Source organism: Amphiura filiformis, chromosome 16 (assembly GCF_039555335.1).
Source record: "Amphiura filiformis chromosome 16, Afil_fr2py, whole genome shotgun sequence".
NCBI classification, from domain to species: domain Eukaryota; kingdom Metazoa; phylum Echinodermata; class Ophiuroidea; order Amphilepidida; family Amphiuridae; genus Amphiura; species Amphiura filiformis.
In genome coordinates, this window is record NC_092643.1 from 8,439,206 (window position 1) to 8,458,678 (window position 19,473).

The following is a 19,473-nucleotide window of genomic DNA, read 5'->3' on the forward strand; positions in this document are numbered from 1 at the left end:
TGAAGTTGGTCTGAGTCTAGTAGGCTACTAATAATGATATTGAATGACTTATTTTCATGTGATACAAGAATATATTGCACTCTATATACATAAATATTGCACTTGTCTTCAACTTGTTCAAAATATTATTTTATTTCAGACAACATTACATTCTTGTATCACACTCAAAGCCATTCAATATTATATTAATATTGATGCCTTTTATAAAGCCAGATAAAGGAAGATCGTTTTAAGCTGGGGTCTGGTGGACCATGTCTGTATGTTCTTTTTTCCTTTCCACCAGGCCCAAGTACAGGTGAATAAAAATGGAAAAAAGAAAAAAAAAAAAGAAAAAAGATTGTTTTAAAGGTAGGTGGTCAGATTTTTCATATATTGTATTTTGTAGGTCCCAAAGTGAGACCTATCAGCAAAATAAGCCAATTACAAGTTTTCAGTTAAATTATGCCAGCAGTTTAGTAATTAGATGCAAAAACGTCAAAAAGACTGTCAATAGGATCATCCACTTTCTACATTTGCTTAATTACTTTTTTTTTCAAATTTTCCAAAACTAATACAATGCAGGATAATAGATTTGATGTAGTGAGCCAAACTATCACAAACATTAAGAAGAAATTACTGTCTGCCAGCAACAACAAGTTATTTGATGAATTATCTCAAAAGTTGCTGACCAACGCTAAAAAAAAATGTAAATTCCAAAATTTAAAAAAGGCAACTATTGACATCAAGGGGTTGTTAGTGCAAAAGGGCCCTACATGCAATAGCTGCCCTATAGACATTTGACAATTTCTGCATTAACTATATCGTATAGGCCTACAGCAAAAAATATGACACCTTGCAGATATTGCAGATGGAACTCTCTTGCACTAACCCCTTGGCATATACACTACGCACAAAAAATATCCGTATACTTAAGAAAAAGCAATGTCTTAAAGAGGCGTGGTCCGATTTTTCATGTTCTATTTTAGATTGAGGCCTACTATCAAAACATAGTTCCAAATTATGAGTTAAATAACTACGTTTTTGTTCACACTATCTAAACAGAAAATATCTCATGCGTTAAATTTCCTGGGATAATGAGAACAATCATGATGAGCTTTCTTCTGATACCAAAATCTCAATTTTGAAAATTGGGGGACGAGGCTGTTGATCGGGTCAAAGTCTTTTAAAGACACTAAACCTAAATTACCAAATTAAACTAATCAATATATGGAGAATTTTGTTCAGCATCTTTTGACACCTCATATAGCATAGCATAACACTCAATTTATATTAATTTGATTGGCCCGAAAAAGAGAGCATTTCAAAAGTGACACATTTGGGATACTTCTTTCTTTTTGGTATTGGAACTAGATAATTAGTGTGTTTCAAGAGAAAAGTATGTAAATCTGTCACTTTTGAAATGCTCTGTTTTTTTATTCAAATTGGTATGCTCTCTTTTTTCATTCAAATTGGTATAAGTTGGGAGAATAAAGTCGCATCGTGCTATGAGGCATCAAAATATGCAAAACAAACTTTTCCATCTATTGACTACTTTCTTTGGTAATTTAGGTTTAGTATCTTTAAGATAATGCTTTGTTTTAAATGTACGGATACTTTTTATGTGCAGTATATTTATATATGCCCTTGTTGCACAGTCACAGGACACTACAGAGTATAAAGGAATAACAAAATTACAAGGCTTTCAGCAAAGAATATTTACATCCATAAATTAATCTATCAGCCACTTCATGGTGTTATACAAAGTATTTACATTACAAATATTCAAAAATATAAAAGTATTCGACTCTTTTACCCTGATTTCCTGACAATGAGTGTCAATTATAAAGTCATGTATTTACACCTTATATTATACAAAGTCACCTGGAAAATACCATGTTACCATCTCTTCTCATTTGTGCAGAGTCTCTCAGCCTGAAAAACAAACAAACAAGAGATAAATGAAGTTATTCAAATAATAAATAATTATAAACAAACAAATAAATCAATATAGATAAACAAACACACAAACAAGCAAACATAACTGCTTATTTTTATCATGACTTGAATCTGTCAGACTGGCAATTTCACATTGACCATCAAAATGTGTCATGGGTATCATCGCCCGGGGCACTGCTTCCTTTTCCAAGTTTTCCCCAACTTGTGCACATCCAAGTAAGACCAACTATATTACGTTGTGAAATTTTATTCTGAAATATTATTAATATTCCTACACATAGTATTGTTTATAATTGCCAAAATTACTTCAAGCATCAATAGGTCACACAACTTATGCTCACATAAATTTGCACAAGAGCATGCCTCTCAGGCATTAAGTAAAGCGCAACTAGGTGGTTTAAGTACAAAATTTAAGTACAACTTATTTTTAAAACCATAGATAGACTATTATAATACATCACACAAAATTGACAAAAATACCAACATTTCCATTTTGTACTGAATGTCTTTTTTTCTTCAAATCTAGATATCGAGGCAAATATAACTTGTCAAAGATAATAAGGCTAAAAAAATGTTATATCTCAAAGCCTACGCTTCCATGTCAGCTGAAGCGGCAAATTCATTTTTCCTTTTCATTTTTTAAAAGGTTTTTGCTGTAAAATCATGAAATTCTCATGCGACAAAATTGGACGAAAAGTTACTTGATTCGATACTCACATTGTTTAGGTATAAAACAATTGATATTTGTACTTCAATTTTGTAAATCAACCACAATTTTATACTGTGTACCTTTGAGCACTCGAAAATGACATGTTAATTCAAAATTTAGTTATAAAATATCAACAACAAAAAATCTTTAAAAAAAACCGACATTCTACAATCGTTTTTTAAACTGCCATGGGCTTTGATAACAACATTTTTTTAGCCTAGTAATGTTTTTGATCATAGTTTTAAAATATACATTGGATTTTTTTTAAGTTACAGGGCAGATGTTGGTGGCCTTAACGCCAAAAGTTTGAATTTGCATCTTAACTTTTCATGTGTTCATAAAATCTAATCTCACCTCTACTAGTTGGCCAATGCAGTATTTCTTCATCAGTTCTTTGGCATGGGCAGAATGACCTTTATCACGGAAAGCGCCTGTCCCGTCAGCTCCAGCGTGTTCCATAATAATCTCCCAACCACCTGGATGCTGGATGCAGAGGAGAGGGAAAGATGAGCAATAATTATTAATTCTCTGCATGCTAGCCATAGGATTCAACATGAGATATTTCATCAAAATATCAAAATCTGTCTCAAGAACCACTGAACCAATACTACTAGGCTTGTTTGTACTCAATTTAATGTATTTTTCATATACTGGTTCCAAATGTTGCCATAACAATTTACATATTTTTTTCTGAATTTTTTGGATTTTTGAAACAAAATTAGAAACTTTTCATCTGCTATTGACCATGGTGAAAGGGTCATTCAGTGCATAGAGAATATCATTGCCAAACAAAACTATGTACTGTAAAAGTTGAAATTTTCACACTACATTTATTTTCTCAATTTTTATGTTTGAAGCCCCTACCACAAAAATAATAACACACAAATATATTCATTATGTACGAGGGGGTATCAAAAAAGTTTTAGAAATCGCCCAGAAGTGAAAGAGCTATATCAATGAAATTTTGTCAGTTCAATCACTGGTCCTTCATGTACACTATGATGCAAAAATGGTCTCATAAGAATGTTTACTTTTTTTTTTACAGGCGCTAGATGTCAGTACCTGCCTATGTAACCGCATAACCAGCAAAATGGAGAAAATTGAGGCATGTAGCATGATTAAGTTCCATTTTAAGGGTTACAGTGCCCAAAAAATCTGTGATGAAATATAAATTCATTTTCCAAAAAGCAACAGTGACAATATCACAATCACCACCGAAGATAACTTTCATTTCATCATCGATTTTCTAGGCATTGCAACCCTTCAAATGCAGGATCTTAATAACGCTGCTTGCCTCAATTTTCTCAATCTTGCAGTTTATGCGCAGTAACTGGGGCAGCAGGTTATTAGCATCTAGCGTCGCCTGTAAAAAAGTAAACATACTTATGAGACCATTTTTGCACCATAGTGTACATAAGGACCAGTGATTGCACTGACAAAATTTCATTGATATAGCTCTTTCGCTTCTGGGCGATTTCTAAAACTTTTTGATACCCCCTCGTATATATACAAAATGTAGATCAATGTAAGGAAGCTTAGAACCAAGAATTTAAAAGCAATTCCAATGGCTCAAAAGTGAGAAAAATTAATCAGACAAAATTTCCACTTTACTGGGCTGTATTTAAATTTACAGGTATTTTATTTTGCAAATTGGTAGTGACTGGAATATAGAAAGTCAATGTTTTATGTAACTCTACCAAAACCTCTAAATTAACAGATGTATTTAAATCTGTGAATATGGGCTCTTTGTAGAATTTTCAAAAATGAATACCTTGCAATTTTTAAGTAAATTGAAAATGTCAGACTGATGTAGATTAATTAGATTCAGTAGATAAAAATAGTGAAAGTTGAAAAAGATTCCAATTTCTTGTCATTTAATATATGGCATTACACACCAGCTGTTGTTAATCATTATAGTGTTCTGTCTCTTTTATCATTTGCTTATTTTAAATTTTTTTCAATCAATGGTAAATCCACTGCTTTATATAAAAGTAAAAATCTAAAACTTTCATAAAACAAAACCATCTCATGACCAAACCGAATATGCCAAAGTCACATCAAATTGCAACACTTTCCAAGTGCATTGTGCACATTAACAGGGTCTAGGAAAAGGAGTGCAAGTTCCATGTAAAGGCCAAGTTGGTGTTATTAACCCTAACACCCAGGCCTATTTTGGTGAGGGGAAGGAAAGAAGGAACAAAGAAACAAAGAAGAACAAGAGAAATTTTTTTCACAAAAGAAAACTTCTCAGGTGTGATTTTGAACCCGTGACCCCTCGGGTGCCAGACACACGCCCGCGCACAGAGATACCTTGTCATGAGGGTCTACCTTGGTCAGCCAAGCTTCCTCACAATATGACTGTGTTGGCATGGAGACGCAATCGCATCATATGGGATACCCACGCTTGCAGATACTTTGTGAATTGAGGTTTTTTGATGTTTGGTTCGGTTAGGGTTAAATCCTCATGTAGGAGGAAAATTAAGGTGTTATACGCCCTGCCACAGGCCTATTTTGGCCAAGGGGAAGGAAAGAAGGAAGGAGGAAACAAAGAATCTTGAACAAAAGAAAACTTTTTTTCTCACAAACTGCCATACCTTGCCACAGGGGTCTACTTTGGCCAGCCAAGCTTTCTGTCACCATATGACTGTTCGCATGATGACGCAATCGCATCATGTGGGATACCCGTGCTTGCAGATGCTTTGTGAATTGAGGTTTTTTGATGTTTGGTTCAGTTAGGGTAAACAGGCAAAATTATTCTACAAGATGTTAAACTTTCAAACGTGTACGTGCTGCACATGATGTTATGTAGGCCTACGTGTAACCATGACAACTGCTCAGTCAGCCAAATAGAATCTAGTATCCAGGGTTTAGGACAGACACAGGCCTAGCCAAGGCTTTAGCTAGAGACCCGTCCGGCCGTCATTTGGACGCCCTGTCACGAAAATGGACGACCTAGGACGGCCTACTGAAATTGCAAAAAAAAAAAATCTAGATTTAAATGCTAGATCATTCATGGTTGACCTTAAAAAAAAAAAAAAAAAAAAAAATTTGCATGATGTTTTGTGTGTTTTAATATGAAAATTGATAGTTTGTATTCATGTCATACTCTATCAATGATATCAAAATGCATTCAAATTCAATGCATTTTGATATCATTAATAGAGTATGACATGAATACAAACTATCAATTTTCATATTAAAAACACAAAACATCATGCAATTTCTTTTTTTTTTAGGTCAACCATGAATGATCCTAGCATTTAGGTCTAGGTCCAGGAACACTACAAAACCAAAAAAAAAAATAACTTAAAAAAAAAAAAAAAAAAAATTTTTTTTTTGGTTGAAATTTCGGTATCCGGGCATGGCGGGACTCAATTCCCAGGAACCAGTCCCTACCTTAGTAAGTCAAGAAAAGTAAGTTTTGAATGGTATTGATGCAAATTGCTTTAATACAAATAGTTGGATTTTTATGTCTAAAAAGCCTCTCCTGGGCCCTTCAAATTGCTCAAATCCAGGAGCTTTCGGGGGCGCTGCCCCCTGATCCCCCGCCAGGGGGCCTAAAGCGGCCCCCTGGACCCCCCGCCGGTGGACGCTACGTTCGCTTCGCTCACTTCGCTTTACTTTTTGTACTTTGGACACCCTACTTTCAAATCCTGGCTAATGCCTTGGGCCTAGCTGGTGCTATATTCCATCATAGACATAAGGGATTGCAAGGTCCCAGTTCAACGTATGTATTTAAAATAACTGTGGAAACCCAGACAGAAACTAGCTTGTTAATGTCAGTTTCATAATGAAAGTTATGTAACGTTCACATTTATGCAACTTTCACATTTTTCATAACCACAATCTTTATTTGTTTACTTGTTATTGTTAAGTTATATAAATTTTCATTTTATAACAAATGATAAGTCGCTTGAGTAATGTACCACATTGAAGTTCTAGACATGCCTCTCTTTCCCACATTTTCATCATGTGCATGTTCACCACACATTAAAAAAATTCAACCTAGGTGTGCCTTCAGAGGGTGGGGTGTGTGGAAAAGAATCATTTTGAATATGGTTTGCAATTCTTCAAAACGAAATGTTTGAAGTATATTTGACATTGTTAGGAAAATGTTTCAACATTTAACAACTTTTTTGATACTGATGCATGTTTTTTTTGAGACAGGAAAACAACTTTGTCATTGTTCCTTAAAACCACTAATTATTTTTGTACTAAACTTTCACTATTTGGCAATACGGTTGAACTCTGTATCAAAAACTTTCATCATCAAAATTCAAAACTGGCCTAGTCAATCAGCTTTTGCTAAAAGAAACCCGATAATTTAAATAACATGCATAAAAAAAAACCATAACTCACCTCATGCAAAAATTCTGTGAGGTCATAAACGTAATCAAAAAACACTACCCAACATGATTTGTTATCACTGTGCTTGGATACATCCTCTAATGTGTACTCCTGTAGGACTGGTGTTCCTCTGCAAGTGATTTCTCCTTCCCCAATACCTGAGTCTTGGGACCCATTTAGTCTCTCCACATCATTGGTGTCCAGTGGGCTCTGTAGCATAAGCTCTGCATTCATTGCAGTACCTGTAATGTGCTGGACAAATCTGGAAGAAAAAAAACAGACAATTTGGTGATAGGATTTGGTGATATTTACCAGTCACATAGCAGGCTCGTAGCCAGGGGGGTCGATTTTAAAAATGGAGATTATGGGAAATGTGGGCGAAATGGCCATTTTAGCATAAAAATTTTCATTTTTTGCATGCCTTTGCGTGCATTTGTCCCACTAATTTTAGGATCAGATCAGTGGAACGATTTGAAAATCCGTCGTTGGAGGAGGAAGAAATAAGATGAAGAGGAAAGGTGTTTTCCTCATCCCAGTTTTTGAAAATACCCTGGTTTTGAACCACCGACCACCAGACTAGGGATAGCAAGCCACACGTGTGACCGTCGACCTGCCAACAGTTTTGTGCGTATACAATGTGTGTAGTTTTAGGATGATTACGAAATTGGATTGTGCAGGATGCATGGTCCTGCAGTCACTTTGTGCTGTATTGTTCTGCCTCCGCCAGGAGGTAGTATGATTTGAAATTTACACCTAAAATGCCGCACATTGCGCGGCATATAGGCCGATTGTACAAATTTATATTCTGACAAGTACTCTAATTTCCGCCCCATATCGAAAGCCCAATATATATCCCCCACCACTTTGCGCCATACATAAATTTGCCTATCGCCATTTCCGAATGTTCAAAAAGGTAATCACGCTTCCTCAGCATGTGCAATAAATTAGCATTAAAATTAATCTTATTCTATAGGGATTCTAGAAACACCTAGCACGTATGCCCAATGGTGCGAGTCTATCAAGCTCATGAATTATGCATTAGAATTTTTCAAACTCATATGTTGTATAATTGAAGACCGAATTAAAAAAGACTAGCTTGCGTATGCCGTCCTGTAAACCAGACCAAAAATGCCATACTGCGCAGGTCAGCAACCAATCACGGCGCGCCCTTTGTCATGACGTCAGACGCAAACTAGTATTTTTAATTCGGTATTTAATTATGGGTTGTAGCCTCATCATGGAATAAAGATAGAGCACATCAGCAATATCGTAGAAATAAAGTCGGACAACCGTTATGCTGTGTGTGGCAATGGGAAAACACATTAAACAAGGTTTAATTTCATGATTACATGAAACCTGATTATCAATGCAAAAACTTTGGCTGGAGAAGTTGAAGCTGACGTTCATGGCGACACTTTGGATGTGATAATTTGACATCATGGATTGTTTTGTGCAAAATTTGAGGTATTTTTGTGTCATTTAATACGCGGTGAGTCAGCAGGCCGACTGGCATGCATGCTAGGCTCGACTAGGCCGCAATCATCGTGCATGCGTGTCTACATCATAATAATAGGTTGAAATGATGGGATTGAAAAGACCGGCTAGCTATTTGATTTCTCTGCATACGAGATGTATGTGCTGTGCCGTGTTCAACTATGATGCGCCTAGTCAGCGCTTATAGCAGCGCCTATGGCGGCTTCATTGCTGTTCAAATCATGTACTAAAGTATTGCAATTTTATTGCGTTGATATAATTCGAATAATTCGCTTTTAAAGTATTTGCTTCCCATGCGTGGTTGGTCATGTTGGTGCTATGGATGTCAGTCTTTGACATTCTACTGAGTACTGTTGCAATATTTTTGTATGCATACCCATGACCGTTTCAAGACTATGACTGAGAAATTTGCTTTTTGTTTGTTAAGATAAAAATAAAAATAAAATGCAAGAATCATCTTTCCCCACACAATACTTCTTACAAACAAGGTGTTGATATTGGCCCTTTCGATGCAAAACAAAGCACAAATGAAGGAAAGAAAACAAAACAATAATGTTTTTGATTTTTTATTCAATTACACATACAAAAAAGTAATGGCCTATGAAAAGACCCCCCTAAATATAATAATATTAATATTATTTTAGTCCTGAATACAAAATGTAATAAACAAGCATAAAAGAATCTGATACGAAAATCTGTTACTCTGAAACGTTACAATTGTAATTTTCAGTCAAAAAATCCACAAGAAATGACTCTTGATACAACTTAGGCCTATATTTTAAAAAACAGAAACGGCTGCCTGCATCTGGAACTCTTCATATCTGAAAGTTTGAAGGTCTTATTTCATACATCAGAATTATCTGCAAGATGGCTTTAGGTGACCGTGGCCCTATTGGCTAATGCACAAATTTAGATTTTCTTTCTATTTAAATAATACTATAGTATGTTAAAGCTTATGCCCTGTAGATTACATTCGGTTCTTGAGATATGGCCTGTCAAAATGGCGCGAAAAAAAAAAAAAAAATTGGCAACAACTTTCTTTTTATTTTCTATATTTTTGCAGTTTCCAGTTGCCAGATGATTTTCTAATTACATGCATGAATTATGCAAAGTAAAGATTTCAGATAATCAGATACAATTAAAAGAGCTATGGCACTGAGGCATGGTAGGCCTACATGGGTAGAACACACACTATACTACAAAATTACGGTTAGCGTTTTGGCAAATTTCAATTTGCATAATTAATCAGGGCCACTTATTAGAAAAGTTGATTAGGGCCCAAATTAATTATGCAAATGGAAATTTGCCAAAGGCATCCATGGGTTTTATATCTTATTTTGTAGCCGATCTGAACATTTTACTTTGTATAACTCTTGCATATATAATTAGAAAATAAGGCCTACCTGACAACATTGCATAACAAAAATAAAAGAAAGCCATTTTGACAGGCCATATTTTGGTAACCGAATATCCGATTAAAATAAAATTTTCAGTCTTGTAATCAGGAGAGAATGGGCTCACATATTTCAATCAGACAAAAATCTATATCCAATAGCGTACCTTAAAGCTAGCATTATAAGTGTCTCCTTAACTAATAACAAAAGTTGCCCATTTGTATCTTGGAGGCATTGTCTTTTTTAAAGACATTTCTTGTTTTGTATGGTTTAGTAGCAAAAGGGATAATGATAAAAAGAGCAGAGAGGGAGAAGGGAAAGAGGGATGTGAGCTAAAGGGGAAAAGAGGACAAGACAGAGAGGGGAAAGAGGGACGCAAGCTAAAGGGGAAAAGAGGACAGAGGAGAAGGAAAGAGGGATGCCAGCTAAAGGGGAAAAGAGATCAGGGAGAGGAAAAGAGGGATGCGAGCTACCTAGGCGAAATGTCAACCGTGCTAGCATGGTCAACCATGGTCAACCATGGTCAAAACATGGTTGACCATGGTTAACTATGGTCAGCGATGATCAGCCATGGTGGCTTGACCATGGTCAACCATGGTTGCCATGGTCACCATGGTATACCATGGTCGACCATGCTTTAGCATGGCCGAGCATGGTCAGCCATGGTCTTCACCTCACTTGACCATGGTTGACCATGGTCACTTTTAAGTATACCATGGTCAACCATGCTTTATCATGGGTGAGCATGGTCAGCCATGTTCATCACCTCACTTGACCATGGTTGACCATGGTCACTTCAAGTATACCATGGTCAATCATGCTTTAGCATGGGTGAGCATGGTCAGCCATGGTCATCACCTCACCTGACCATGGTCACTTCAAGTATACCATGGTCAACCATGCTTTAGCATGTGTGAGCATGGTCAGCCATGGTCATCACCTCAACTGACCATGGTTGACCATGGTTACTTCAAGTATACCATGGTCAACCATGCTTTAGCATGGCTGAGCATGGTCAGCCATGGTCATCACCTCACCTGACCATGGTTGACCATGGTCACTTTTAAGTATACCATGGTCAACCATGCTTTAGCATGGCTGAGCATTGTCAGCCATGGTCATCACCTCACCTGACCATGGTTGACTCTGGGTCAGACGATGGTGGACTACATTATTCACTGTGGCAACAGCCAATATCGTAAACAAAACAGACAATATGACGGCAACACTGCCTGGACATTGGACGCCCCGTGCTGAGTTGTGTTTTTAGCTCTATTGGCCCCGTTACAGAAAAAAAAAAATGCACAAAATATATTTCTCAGTGAATGTATAAATTTTCACATAAAAATAAATATTTTTGGATTCAAAATAAATGTGAAGAAAAAAAAAATTATAGCCGGGAGTGAGCGGGATTCGATCTCGGGACCCTATGCACCGCAGGCGAGACCCATTACCATTAGACCACGCGAACCGTGATACACAATGGGGGAAATTTTAGGTATATAATCATAAACATACCGTGCGTTATTCATACAAAACATTCAAAAAACAGTACTTACAATGAGGTTCACTGGCGAACCTCAACGGATTTAGACTGATAAAATAGTGCTTAATAACATACGTACAGTTTTGGAATAATTTGAGACATTTTTGTGTTTACGTGTAAAACCAATGACAACGTCAAAATTCAGCCAATCTTGGCCGGCCCCCCCTGCTCTGGGTAGTGAATGAGAAAAAGCGCCTCTGTTGTTATTAATCGTGATTTAATGCGTATTTACAACGCTGTGAATAAATATTTGACACCATAGAATATAAAAACTAGTAATTTGATAAGTTAAAATAAGATTTTTAACGGAATAAATCTAAATAATATGATTATGCAGTTTATTCCGTTAAATATTTACTCCATAATTTCCCTCATTCTTCAGGCCCTGCCCTCTATCGGGTGCTAATTTGAAGTTTAAGCTTGATTGCTATTGTTTCTTTCTATTGATATTGTTTCTTCCTTGATTGCTATTGTTTCTTAACCATGGTCAAACATGCAAATTTTTGACCATGGTCACTTTAGATAGACCATGGTTGACCATGGTCTCTGGCCGTGGTGCCATGTTTCAAAAACATGGTTGACCATGGTTGACCATGGTCAAAAACATGGTTGACCATGGTCAAAAACATGGTTGACCATGGTCAAAACCCTGGTTGTTGAACTATGGTTGACAATGGTTCAACCATGGTCAAACATGCTAAGTTTTAACCATGGTTGACCATGGTCACTTTAGATAGACCATGGTCAAAAGGTTAACCATGGTTGACCATGGTCTCTGGCCGTGGTGCCATTTTTCAAAAGCATGGTTGACCATGGTTTGACCATGGTCAAAACCCATGGTTGAACCATGGTTGACCATGGTTAACCATAGTTCAACCATGCCTTTTTCGCATAGGTAAAGGGGAAAAGAGGAGAGAGGGAGAGGGGAAAGAGGGATGTGAACTAAAGGGATAAGAGGACACAGGGAGAGGGTAAAGAGGGATGCGAGCTAAAGGAAAAAAGAGGACACAGGAAGAGGGGAAAGAGGGATGCAAACTAAAGAGGAAAGGGAGAGGGGAAGGGATACCGATGTGAGCTAAAGGGAAAAAGAGGACAGAGGGAGAGGGGAAGAGGGATGTGAGCTAAAGGGGACAAGAGGATAGACAGAGAGGGGAAGACGGATGCGAGCCAAAGGGGAAAAGAGGACAGAGGGAGAGGGGAAGAGGGATGCAAGCTAAAGGGGACAAGAGGATAGACAGAGAGGGGAAAGAGGGATGCGAGCCAAAGGGGAAAAGAGGACAGAGGGAGAGGGGAAGAGGGATGCAAGCTAAAGGGGACAAGAGGATAGACAGAGAGTGGAAAGAGGGATGCAAGCCAAAGGGGAAAAGAGGACAGAGGGAGAGGGGAAGGGATGCAAGCTAAAGGGGAAAAGAGCACAGAAGGAGAGGGGAAGAGGGATGCGAGCTAAAGGGGACAAGAGGACAGAGGAGAGGGGAAGGGATGCGAGCTAAAGGGGAAAAGAGGACAGAGGGAGAGGGGAAGAGGGATGCGGGCTAATGGGGGACAAAAGAATAGACAGGTAGGGGAAAGAGGGATGCGAGCTAAAGGGGAAGAGAGGACAGAGGGAGAGGGTAAGAGGGATGCACACTAAAGGGGACAAGATGATAGACAGAGAGGGGAAAGAGGGATGCAAGCCAAAGGGGAAAAGAGGACAGAGGGAGAGGGGAAGAGGGATGTGAGCTAAAGGGGACAAGAGGATAGACAGAGAGGGGAAAGAGGGATGCGAGCTAAAGGGGACAAGAGGATAGACAGAGAGGGGAAAGAGGGATGCAAGCCGAAGGGGAAAAGAGGACAGAGGTAGAGGAAAAGAGGGAAGTGAGCTATTGGGGGAAAGAGGACAGAGGGAGAGTGGAAGGAGTGATGCGAGCTAAAGGGCCTAGAGAATAGGCGACAGAGGGACAGGGGAAAGAGGGATGCAAGCTAAAGGGGAAAAGAGAACAGAGGGAGAGGGGGCAGAGGGTTGTGAGCTAACGGGGAAATGAGGACAGAGTGGTGCAAGCTAAAGGGGAAAAGAGGGCAGAGACAGAGGGGAAAGAAGGATGCAAGCTAAAGGGGAAAAGAGAAAGGGGAGAGGGAAAGAGGGATGCCAGCTACAGTGTAAAGGGGAAAAGAGGGGCGAGGGGAAAGAGGGATGCCAGCTAAAGGGGAAAAGAGGGGCGAGGGGAAAGAGGGATGTGAACTAAAGGGGAAAAGAGGACATAGCGAGAGGTAAATGAGGGATGCCAGCTAAAGAGCAAAAGAGGACAGGGGAGAGGGAAAGAGGGATGCGAGCTAAAGGGGAAAACAGAACAAGAGGGAGAGGGGACAGAGGGATGCAAAGCTAAAGTAGAAAAGAGGACAGAGACAGAAGGGAAAGAGGGACGCAAGCTTAAGGGGAAAAGAGGACAGATGGAGAGGGGAAAGAGGGATGCGAGCTAAAGGGGAAAAGAGGGCAGAGAGAGGGAAAAGAATGATGCGAGCTACATTGTAAAGGGGAAAAGAGGGAAAGAGGGAAGTGAGCTATTGGGGGAAAGAGGACAGAGGGAGAGGGGAAGGAGTGATGGGAGCTAAAGGGCCTAGAGAAAAGACGACAGAGGGAGAGGGGAAAGAGGGTTGTGAGCTAAAGGGGAAATGAGGACAGAGTGGTGCAAGCTAAAGGGGAAAAGAGGGCAGGGACAAAGGGGAAAGAAGGATGCAAGCTAAAGGGCAAAAGAGAAAGGGGGAGAGGGAAAGAGGGATGCCAGCTAAAAGGGAAAAGAGGGGCAAGGGGAAAGAGGGTTGCGAGCTAAAGGAGAAAAGAGGGCAGAGGGAGAGGGGAAAGAAAAATGTAAACTAAAGGGGGAAAGAGGACATAAAGAGAGGGAAATGAGGGATGCGAGCTAAAGAGGAAAAGAGGACAGAGGGAGCTGGGAAAGAGGGATGCGTACTATTAAAAAGGGAAAAGAGGACACAGGGAGAGGGGAAAGTGGGATGAGAGCTAAAGGGGAAAGTGGACAGAGCAAGAGGGGAAAGAGGGATGCGAGCTTAAGAGGAAAAGAGGACAGAGGGTGAGGGGGAAGAGTGATGCGAGCTAAAGGTGAAAGAGGACAGAGGGGACAGAGGCATGTGAGCTAAAGGGGAAAAGAGGAAAGATGCAGAGGGGAAGACCGTTGCGAACTTAAGGGACAAGATAGACGGAGAAGGGAAAGAGGGATGTGAGGGGAAAAGAGGACAGAGGGAGAAAGGAAAGAGGGATGGAAAATTTATGGATGCGAAGGGGATGCATTAGTAAGAAGAAAATTAAAATTAATGAAATAAAATGACTGATTATTCTTAATGCAGCTGTGTACTCTAGACAATCTCCAAAAATAAGGCCAATATAAAAAACAACAACAACATCAACAACAAAACGGTTTTTGGAATGGAGCCTCAAGATTAAGAAAAAATATTTTGGAAAGAGTGTTTTTTGTTATGATGTACCAAAAAAAACCTGCAAAAAATTAACTTTCTTGGGATTTTCTTCATAATTGTTGTTTTTACACCAAATCTGTATTTATATTAAGATTCATTTATAAAAATGTATACTTTTATATGTCTTGCGTGAATAATTATGAAGTTATGGCACTTTGAGTACACATCAGCTGCCGTAAATAAATTCGGGAGTTGGTCAACTCTTTGTGAAAACTAAAACTAAAAAAACTGCAGATTCATTCCCTTTGTAAAAATATTGTCAAATTTGCATACCAAAATGCAACACAGCTAGCCTACAGTGTAGACCTGGTTGTATGTCTTCGGTCCTATCCTTCAACATGCTGACATTTACTGGGCCCGTTCAGTAATCAGATAGGCCTAATGTCATAATACTGTTAAATAAAGATTACTGAGTTTACAGTTACTGGAACTAGCCCCCCGGGACTAGCCCACAGTGGGCAACATATTTATCATGCGCATATTTTTTTTGGGGGGGGGGCTTTGAGGGTGCCAGCCCCGGGTCAAAGTAGGGGCGGCAAAAAGCGAAGGGCGGCAAAAACGAAGGGGCGGCAAAACAATTTAGCAAAAAAAAAAGGTGCTGAAAAAATTGAAAAAGCATAAAAATTTTGAAAAAGGTTGCTTTTAGGGCGCTAGCACCTAAAATCCTTCTTTTTTTTTTTTTTTTTTTTTTTTTTGCTCTTCACTTTTTCAAACGACCGTGAAAAAAATTGGGTCAACCTTTTCGGGCTGTTAAATAAGGAAGGGGCGGCAAAATTGTTTCTTCTTCAGTCCCCCGGGGTTGGGGCGGCCACGGTACGCCACTGTTTATATGTAACATAACATCCTAGAATCACAAAATACTCATTTAAAGATTGATTTAAAAATCCCCAAACCCCGGCCCCAAATATGATTTAAGTCAGGTGTTTCATTATCCCTCAAAATACTAATATCCCCAAGCATGAAGTAAACCAGTAAACCATTTCTGTACATTCATGACATTTGTTTGATTCTAGTCTAGAAGCTGAACTATTAATATGCCATCATGGTAAACTTACCTTCACTTTTGGTTACTGGTTTAATTAGATCTCAGCTCTAGCACATAGAAAAGTATTTGACTAATTGTTGCTACGTGTAGCCACAGAGCTCAATGATGGAAGTGTATTATATTAACATGTAGAAGAATCGCCACTGGTGCTCAGTCCATGCATGCATGAGTCGGTTTTAGTGACTATTGGCCCATTGATTTTATAAGCTTAAATGTTATTGACAATCACTGAATCAGCCGCATTTCTTACAATGATATAATTTCTGGTAGAAGCACATTCCCATGACGCAGTGTGTAATTCATATCATGATCAATACCTTACGAGCTGAGTCCTTGCCCCAATTTACAGCAACATAACACCACACAAGTTGACACAACAAAATATACCGTGACCCGTGTACACGTCTGTGGTTTCACATTGCATTGACAGTGTACATGCTGGTGTACATGTGACCAGCAGTAGGCGGCAACCCAATGCGAGATTTTGATTGGTTGCCTTCCGGGGGCTTGGCCCAGGCGCATGGTGTCTGGTGTTTTGAACGTGCAAGTGCAGCGGGATTGGAATTCCAGAGGATGGTATATGGGCCAAGGTCATGCTTACTCTATTTTTAAAAACATGGTAGAAATTTATACAATGTAGGCCTATGGTATGGTGTTGTTGATATGGAAGGGGGAAGGTAGGCCCAGGAGGAATTCATTGATTGATTGATTGATTGATTGATTGATTGATTGTTTCATTGAATTATTTATTTATTCATTTCAATATTTATATTTATTTATTTGTTTATTTATTATTTAGGCTACTTATTTATTTATTTATTTATATATTTATTTATTTGTTTATAGGATTTTAGTTTGTTTTTTCAAACCTGATATTTCGGGGGCACAAAAGTGAGAATGTAATTTGGGGGTTTCAGTGGCGTAGCCAGGATTTTTATATTGGGGGGGGGCAAGTTTTTGACACGAACCGACAAGTAATATTGACAATTCGAGCGTAGCGAGCGAAGCGAGAGGATCGAGTAACGGGTGGGGTCCAGGGGGCGAAGCCCCCGGAAGCTCTGAGGTTTTAGCGTTGTGGAGGGCCATTTTTCATGCCTTCTGAACCTTCTGAAGTTGTAGTCAGCAGGGCGAAAACCGCAAATCGCTAACTATTTGGTGACCTGCAAGCTAGAGGTTTTTCTTGAATATATCTAAAGATGGGGCTGATATAGTGGTTTGAGTGAGGGAATTCCATGCCCTTCCAGTTCTTGGGAAAAATGAGTTTTTATAGACGTCCTTCTTGATGAATAGCTATGAATGGAATTTCAACATGTAGGTGGTGGTTTCTTCTCAAACCCGCCGCAGAAGAAGTTTGAATATAGGCTTCTTTGTTGATTCCTACCAACTCATTTTGGATTTTGTAAAACATAGCTAAACGATTTCTCTCCCTTCTGACAGCTAGAGTGTCCCATCCGAGATCTTCCAGCATTTGAGTGACACTACTTTCTCTTTGGTAATCCCCTGTGCAAAATCTTGCAGCTTTTCTCTGCACACTTTCAATCTTCTTTATGAGTCCCGCCCCGGGGTCCCGCCCTGTATGGGTCCCATGCACACGCAGCATACTCTAAGACTGGACGCACTAACGTTAGATATGCAGTAGACTTCACTTCCCTGGACAAAACCACAAGTTTCTCCTCAGGAAACCCAGAGTCCGGTTTGCTTTGTTAACTGTGTTTGTAACATGTTCTCCCCAGTTCAGCTTGTTATCCAGCTGCACCCCTAAGACGTAAGGATTTGAGTTTGGCTGCTGTAAAACTTGCCCGCAGAAAATATAGTCTCTGTGTGGAGGGTTTCTCTTCAAGGAAATTTCCATGACCGTGCATTTGGAAGGGTTAAAGCTCATCTTGCATGTTTTTACCTTTATATATAGTATTTTGTTCCTTTAAAATTGAGTGAAAATCACTAGAGAAGGTAAGGAAATAATGTTTTAACATGTTTTAAAGAGAAAGGTTGCTATTTAATATAGTGTTTGAAAGTTTGAAATAATTTACGTAGGTTACACAGTGCGCCGGTGTGCCTAAATACCATACAAATAAGTAATGTTGAATCAAATTTTCACATTACTGACACTTTTAGTCGGACCCAAGTTCACATGACCGACGATGCAGATGCATGATTTGCCGACCGGCATATTGGGGGGGGCAGTTGCCCCTTGCCTCCCTCTAGCTACGCCACTGGGGGTTTGCCTCAAAGGTGGGGGTGGCAAACTGGGGGGCAAGAAAAATATTTATATGGGGATGCCCCCTCCGTAGCACCGCCACTGTTATCAAGGGATTGTTGCAAGAAGGTCCCATGCCAGGTGTCATATTTTAGATGTGTTACCGGTACAATATATAGTAGGACTTGTTGAATATTTGTTCAAATTTTTATACCGAAAAGCTTAAAGGAGGATTTCGTGATCCTAGCCTCCTCTTTTTATGATATTTTTCAGTAGATATCAACGAACGGCTTATTTCCAAAATTTCAGTTGATTCCGATTTTGCGTTTGCGAGTTATGCATGATTATGTGTATTACACTGCTCCATAGACAATGTGTTGTAATTTCGTTCTGGTGCACCAGAATGAAATTCAAATTTGGCGATATTTTTGCTAAACGAATTAATCTGCAAGAAATATTTGGTACATAAACATTATGTAGCCAGAGGTATCCAGTGGTGTAAAAATCTCAACTTTTTTTTGGGAAAATTGGGGGATGAGGCTGTGGATCACGAAAATGCCCCTTTAAAATTAAGGATAAGTCGATCTTCTCATTAATCAACAAACAAATCAACCAACACTTTGTGATGTGAAGCATTGACAAAATGAGTAAAAAACAGATATCAGTGTTGTAAAACTTGAAGCTGCATGGATGTAGCTGAGTCCGTACATAATCACATTTACCATTTCAAGTTATATTATTAGGTCACTCTCAGGCCCGTAGCCAGGGGGCGGATTATTTTACCGTAGTTAACATTTGAATAGGGAGCCTGTTTAGGCAATTATATACCTATTAATATTGATCGGAGATTATACCGTATTCACTAGTAATAGTATATCGTGTGTTTGCGCTTTATTCCGTAATCAATAAGTATGTTAAACAGACGCATTTCTTGCAGAGCTACTCGTAGCACAGTGGTAAAGCGTCTGACTATGCATACATAGGTTGTTGGTTCGAACCCCGATCAATCCTTTGGTAGAATTTTAAATCTAATTTATTTAATATCTTTTTGTTAAGTAAGAAGAAATTAATCGCAATGTGGTGGAACCTAGCCTATAATACATGTAACACTATACATGTACATTATGCATTATAAGTTTCTCCTATTCAAATGTTAACTACGGAAAAAAATATTGCAGCCAGGGGATGCAAGGGGTGAGATGCACCCCCAAAAAAAAAACAAATGCCAAAGGCCCAAAAAGTCCCCTTTTTTTTACCCAAAAAGTGCCCTTTGCGAGCGTAGCGAGCCTAAAAATAGAGGTTTTTTATGCCTTTTTGGTCCAAAAATGTCCAAATCCG

The 19,473-nt window shown here is 38.9% G+C and overlaps 1 protein-coding gene across 2 annotated transcripts in view; it reads right to left on the reverse strand.

Moving 5' to 3' along the window:
- Window positions 1-337: 337 nt before the first annotated feature.
- The window catches only part of LOC140135495 (cytochrome b5-like), a 28,444-nt gene continuing 9,308 nt past the window's right edge, over window positions 338-19,473 (reverse strand). The window contains exons 1-4 of one of the 2 annotated variants that reach the window (XM_072157010.1): window positions 15,949-16,435; window positions 7,004-7,253; window positions 2,999-3,127; window positions 338-1,911 (exon numbers count right to left, since the gene is read on the reverse strand). In XM_072157010.1, the coding sequence (XP_072013111.1) occupies window positions 1,876-1,911; window positions 2,999-3,127; window positions 7,004-7,225 (387 nt within the window). In that variant the 5' untranslated portion in view covers window positions 7,226-7,253; window positions 15,949-16,435 and the 3' untranslated portion in view covers window positions 338-1,875. Of the gene's footprint in view, window positions 1,912-2,998; window positions 3,128-7,003; window positions 7,254-15,948; window positions 16,436-19,473 lie in introns of those variants that run through there. The other variant, XM_072157011.1, reaches the window with a different exon arrangement.